This window comes from Papaver somniferum, chromosome 6 (assembly GCF_003573695.1).
Source record: "Papaver somniferum cultivar HN1 chromosome 6, ASM357369v1, whole genome shotgun sequence".
NCBI lineage: Eukaryota > Viridiplantae > Streptophyta > Magnoliopsida > Ranunculales > Papaveraceae > Papaver > Papaver somniferum.
Window position 1 is genome coordinate 123920946 of NC_039363.1, and position 6446 is coordinate 123927391.

The window sequence follows — 6446 nt, forward strand, 5'->3', positions numbered from 1 at the left end:
CCATGAAAGGGTCGTCTAGGTTTTCCTCTCCACAAAAGTTTGGATCATTCAACATATACCCCAATTCGTCTTCGCCATGATTCTCACCTTCTTCTTCATATCCATCCATTTTTGTAGTGATAAAATGGGGTTTCCCTTTTTTCCTTCACCTTCTTCTCTATAACTCTAACAACTCAAAAATGAAAAAGAAATGGAAAAAATGAAACAGAAATCATCCTAATACTGCACCGACTACAATCGGAAGTCTGGGTAATATTTTGGCTTCTGATTGAAATCGGAGGATAAAAATGTTATCATATCCTCCGAATATATAAGAGTAATTTTGCCATTACGAATTACGCGAGATAAGGGTTGACTACATTTTTCCTTTGGGTGACCTTTTTTGTTTTATTATTGGCCCCTAAATCCTTTTGAGTGGCCCCTAAAAACGCGAGGTAAATATAAATCAACAAGGTACCTTCTTTTGTGCTTTAAGTTAAAAATATGTTGAGCATAGCCAGCACAGTAATCACCGTTATCTTTTTGACCAACTTCACCGATACCTGCAAATGATTATCATCACAATTTAACTTGTGAAAACCTGGTTGTGGAAAAATCTATGGCACTGCAAACAGATTTGCCCATGTTGTTCACCAATTGATATTCCGTAGCATTCTAAATAGCTCTTGCTAAGATTCCAGAGTTGAAATGCTTTATTGTTAAAGACAGCACCATTTCTTTCTTTTCAGATGAACCAAAAATCTTTTCCTTCTTATCCTTAGAGCATATCCTATGGGTAGTCTCCATTTGGAGACTAACTCGCCCATATGAAGGACCCCTCGCTCATATGAAAGAGTGAATCCACTATGGACAAAAGAAAAAAGAGCACTACACGGGAAACGGTCTCATGTGAGAATTTTTTTTTGAAGCAAAACGGGGGACGGTCCACCGTTAACAAAAAAAAATTCAAAATTTAATAATAACATAAGAATGGGAGGGAAACCTTAACATTCAAAAAACAGAAATGAAACATTCACCGGGGACGGTCCCCCGTGAGATAGTCAAAAATGTTATAGACGGGGGACTGTCCCAGTCCAATCCAGATTTTCTTCTACTAACGGGACACTGTTTCCCGTTTGTTGTTATTTTGCATGACGGGGGACAGTCCCCGTCTAGTGTTCCACTTCCAACCACTCGTTTAAAAGAACGAGTGCATGAACGTGTTTGGGTGAAAAGGGGACTAAATACTACCCATAAAAGTCTCTAATTTGGCCTAATTGATAGTGCACTCCTTCATTTGAAAGAGTGACACTACCCATAGGATTTGCTCTTATGGCACATCCAGGATGAGATCCAATTCCCTTCTTATACAAAGACTCGTTTAAGTAAACTCGGTTGAGTTTTGGGAGCCATAAAAAGGTTCCGATATTCCGAGGACAATTAAGATAAAAAAAGTTTTGATATTCTGAGGACAATTAAGACTCCGTAAGTGAATCGGTCCTTTCTAAGGATGAGGAGGGATCCCTTCACACTTTTATTTTCACACTATCTCACACGTTGAGGATATGATTCTCTTACAAATCTGTACGTTCCTACCGAAAATGAGTGTATTATAAGACGTATGACACCATCATCTACTACTTTGAAAATGAGCCGTTGAAAATCAACAAATTTTTAGCCATTGAAATTAAGACCGCAGATCGTGAGGTTTTATATTTAGGAATGTATTCATTTTTGGTACGCATGTGGAACTTGGTGAGATGAACGTATTTCCAAAATATTAGCTTCAAATCCGTTAGTATTCTAAAAGTAAGATAGTTATAACTTATAAGCCTCCTTGATAGTTAAGCTTACCTGATTTACTAGCAGACCAGATAAGCCAGCCTATCACATTGACTATTGGGACCAGCAAGAGGAGTAGCCTCAATTTCAGTCCTTGGAATATATCCCATCTTCCCATCAAAATAAGTGAAAGTTTCTGAGTTCCCCTTGCATTTTCCAAAACTTTGTTGTTGTCTTGAATACCTCTTGACAGACACAGAGCAAATTGTTCACAAACCTGTGTCAGGAAGACTGATCATTGTGCTGGTTTTAAATCCAATCTACAAGCATCCCCCAAATTCAATGTCAACATACAAGGAGTTGGTGGACTGTGTCACACAGTGACCAACGAAGAGAATGTTACTACTACAAGCCATCCATCGAGTTTCAAAATAGAACGACAAATCAATGCCCTATTTCAGCCGCTAACATCTTATTTTATTGCGCGTTTGGTTGCACAAAGAGCCCAGTTACATATACCCAACCGACATGTAGCTTTCAACAAAGAGAGAACGAACAAATGTAGCATGACATGCAGTAAATACAACAGTCCTTGACGTTTCAAAATAAAAGAAAGAAACAGCCTTCGGACTATTATTCCGTTGAACCCAGCTTTCTATTCAAAATTTCAAAATAGACATCCATTTGGAAACTTTGATGTAGTATAAAGACAAGTGTAAGACCAACTCTCCATTATCCATGAAGAGACACCAATTTACTGCTATTTTGTATACGTTTCTCGATTATGATTGCTAAAAGTCTTGGCTAATGCTAAAATGTGCAAGATGCATGAAAATATGGGATATTCCTTCTAATACATATCCATGACATCAGGGTAAAGAAGTACGAATACAAGACTAGCACAGGTGGAGCTCATTGAGTGGGTAATGCAGTCAATGACTTAAATCTCTACTAAGAACAAATCAAATGTGGAACAAGATTTGACAAAAAAAAATCCCAGAAAAAACCATCAAAACCCCAGGATAATGACTTGACAATGAGACCAGTTAGAACGCTGTGTAAAATGGTTGAAAGGACATTCTGCCAGGGTCAAACTGAAATAACAAACCAAGTGTTCGATATTGGACCAGAAAGGTTTGGCACACGAGCATTTAAGCTATATGGTCACCAGCAAAGAGATGTGGAGACACAGTTGACAACCATATAGTTTTTGACTAGTAACGCTCTAAAAGGGCTTCAAGCAGAAATATCCAAGGGAGGGGCCAGTACTGTAGGTCGGTATCTAATTCTAGTCGACCTTTTTTTTGTTGTTTCATTGGCAATCCCTGCTTAAATGTGAATAATTTCAACATTTTTGTTCAACCGATGTTACTGATGCAGAAGTTATTCAAGCATTAAGTACCTTTCAAATCTGCTTGGACAGTTCAACTCCATTGCCACTCTGTTTTTGCATTTTCTTTACTTCCACGTTCTAAGGTATGTCAGTGTCACCGTCTTTGACATGCAATCCATCAATGGAAGATCAAAATTGACTGCAGGAGTATCCTTTTTGACAATTAACTTGACAGGAAACAAATGTTACATTAGAAAAGAGATTTTTACTTTCTATAGCATAACTGCAAACGAAACAGGGTTACAGATAACCAAGAATGTCTGAACAATTTGGCAACTCTACCTTAGACTAGTAACCAAACTTAGCTATTCAGTCGTCCATCTCTATGCAGGGCTTTTATGAATCATGCGTTGACATAATCGGCTCTTATGTCGTCTCAACATGCTTGTATATGGACTATGAAGTGGAAACACATCACACAGCATAATGTAGTATATTTTTTAACCTACTTCATTTATCAAATTCTGTAACCAAGAAAGAATACATAAAAACTGATCATATCTAACTTGAGATTCCATCAAGCTCCCAATTTGAGTTTGGGCTATAAAAGACCATGACTAAAGCAGTAACCAACAAAATGGACAATTGAATAGTATAATATCCAAAAGCAAGAAACAACTTTTTCGAACTAGCTAGATTCTGAGGAAAAACAACTGATAAACCAAGTGACTGTTTTCCGGATAACAAAAATCAAACCTGAGCACTGTACTGTCAACTCAAGGTGAAGGATCCACAATGCCTTCCATGGCTAGCATGAGATTTAGTGCCCACAGAATCTGAGACAAATAGCTGCTGGGGTCAGTGAAGAGGTTGACTGGTAGGCTTCAGAAAAACCTGCACTTTAACAAGCCTATCACCTTACATACCTGCATTTTACAACTCGAAACAAATTTGCAATATGATAAACCTAAGTTAGAGTTCTGAATCATAGAAACACATTGTCTCAAGAATGGCCAAAAAATAGATTATCAAATGATGAATCACAAATGAAATGCAATAAAGAAAATTGGAGCATCAAACCTCCAACGATTTGTCATTTCTAACAGTTCGGTCCAATTTGGAAGGAATAAACAACATGATACAACAACATAGCACGCACGCACACACTTGGCAAAACAATTAAAACAAGTACAATACATTTTTTTCTCCAAACATTATAAACTGGTCTAACTACTATGAGAGCCATTGTTACTGTTTGCCCATCTTCCAAATGTGCACGCAACAAAATTTCTCCCTGCAAATAAGGCTAACCTCGCCTTGGGCAAAGCAGATCGCCCATTGCTGCTAGATGCAACATCAGCTCCACCAGCAGCTGCGTTCTGACTGAACAATGGTGTGAATTCTGCAGCAGTTTCTTGAGCACCACCATCGCTAGTACTTGCATCAACTTGTTCAACTGCTGCAATATCCAAATTTATATCCAACGCCTGTCTGCTCGCTCTTAACCAATCTGCACCATCACAAGTTACACCCTTACACTTCTTAATCTTCACCTTGACCAACTTTGGGCAACCACCAGCAAGCGCTTCCATGCCAGAATCAGAAACAGGGCATGCTTTAATACATAGTTTCCTTAGAGCAACAAATTTCGCAGCAATACACGAAATCTCCGCATCACCAATTGACTCACTTCCACAAAGCGCTAACCTTTCTAGATTCAAACAATTCGACCCAAGTTGTCCTAAACTCAGACAAGTTGGATTAACACCAATCAATACAAGTTCTTGAAGATTTGAACAAGATTTAGCTATAGCAATCAAACCCTCATCTCCAATCCTGTTAGTCCTCCACCCATCAATATGTAGCTTCCTAAGAAGCTTGCAACGAGCAGCAATCGACGTCAGCGCCATATTTGTACACTCAGGAGTTTTAACTAGATGCAGAATCTCTAAATTCGGCGAATTCGAGATCGAAGCAAGACCACGATCACTAACCTGCAACCTCTCCAAATGAACTTCAACCAATCCACTGACTCGTTCAGCTATCGACTCCAGCAGATTATCCCAATCCCCTGAACACCTAAAAAGCTTCAAGGTCTTCAATTTCTTTGAACCAACGATCAAAGGACCAAAACACTGTCCGTTATACAACTCCTTCAAGCATATCGTCTTCAACGACCCAGCAGCCAAACCAGGTCCAATCGGCTCCGCAGCAGCTCCGTCCGTAATCCCCCGGAGCCGCTTCACCGATAACTCTTCCAGCGCCGCGCACTGATTAAGAACAGCGTTCATCCCTTTAGCTCCAAAAGTACAAGATCCACAAGATAATTTCTTCAAATTCAAACAATTCTTAGCAAAACCAATCATTCCAGTATCCGTTAATTCACGGCATGCTCTTAGCTTAAGACGTGTAAGATTACGGCAACGAAATGAAATCAAAATCAAAGCATCATCACCAATACTAGTAGTTTTCCGATCGCATTTTAAAGCAAGTTTAGTAACAGAATCAAATCTAGAAAATAACGATGGGATTACAGCGAGTAGATCTGATTTTGCATCTAGTGATAATCGATGACGACTTTGTCCTTCAATCTGAAACCATCTTTTACATACTAATGAACATTTTTTTCTATCTCCAGATCCAAGTGACTGAAAAATATAAGCTATGCATTCATCAGGCAGCTCAGATAAGTAATCTATCTTGTTGCCGGTGCAGTTGTTGGATTCGATAACAATAATTCTTTTCTGATTAACAAAATCATCTTCAAGATCGACTTCCATATCATCTTCATCGGTTGTTTCTAACGGTGAAATCACTGATACTGATTTCATTTTTGACCTCGGATTTGAGTTCGATGATTGAATTTGAATCCCTCCTCCTCCTGAATGATAAGAAGATGAGGTCGAAGATGAAGGAGATGAGAGAGACGAGCCCATTTGAAGAGAAACAAAAATCTGTTTTCTCCTTCTCCTCTAACCTTATCTTTCGGTGAGATGGACTAATACCTACCAACCGAAGGAACGGGAAATGAAAAAGCTTAATATAGAAGGAAAGATTTTTTGGGTTTTTGCTTTGTAGAAAAGGATGAACCTCCAGACAAATTTATGATTTTCTTTTTTTCTGTTTATATAACTCTATACCACTGTATTTAATTAAATTTGTTGGTTAGTGTTTGTTTAATGAAAATTTTGTAATTTCATGAAATGATGAGGAGGGTTACTCATTAATAATGTCAGTATTATAATGGTTGCGTGGATGATTCATGTATTATACGTGGGGACCCCGTTACGAATGTATGATATGAATATATTAATTACAAGTACATGTAAAAATCAGTGGGAGCAAATGTAAT

At 38.3% G+C, this 6446-nt stretch overlaps 1 protein-coding gene across 1 annotated transcript; it reads right to left on the reverse strand.

Annotated features, from left to right (window-relative positions):
• Positions 1-4146: 4146 nt before the first annotated feature.
• Positions 4147-6200, reverse strand: LOC113289149 (F-box protein At1g47056-like). The gene has a single exon (XM_026538335.1). The coding sequence runs from the start codon at positions 6028-6030 to the stop codon at positions 4321-4323; it is 1710 nt and encodes a 569-aa protein (XP_026394120.1). The 5' UTR covers positions 6031-6200; the 3' UTR covers positions 4147-4320.
• Positions 6201-6446: the final 246 nt, after the last annotated feature.

Coding starts and splice junctions, on each gene's coding strand:
- LOC113289149 (XM_026538335.1), bottom strand. CDS start 6,030: ATGGGCTCGTCTCTCTCATCTCCTTCATCTTCGACCTCATCTTCTTAT.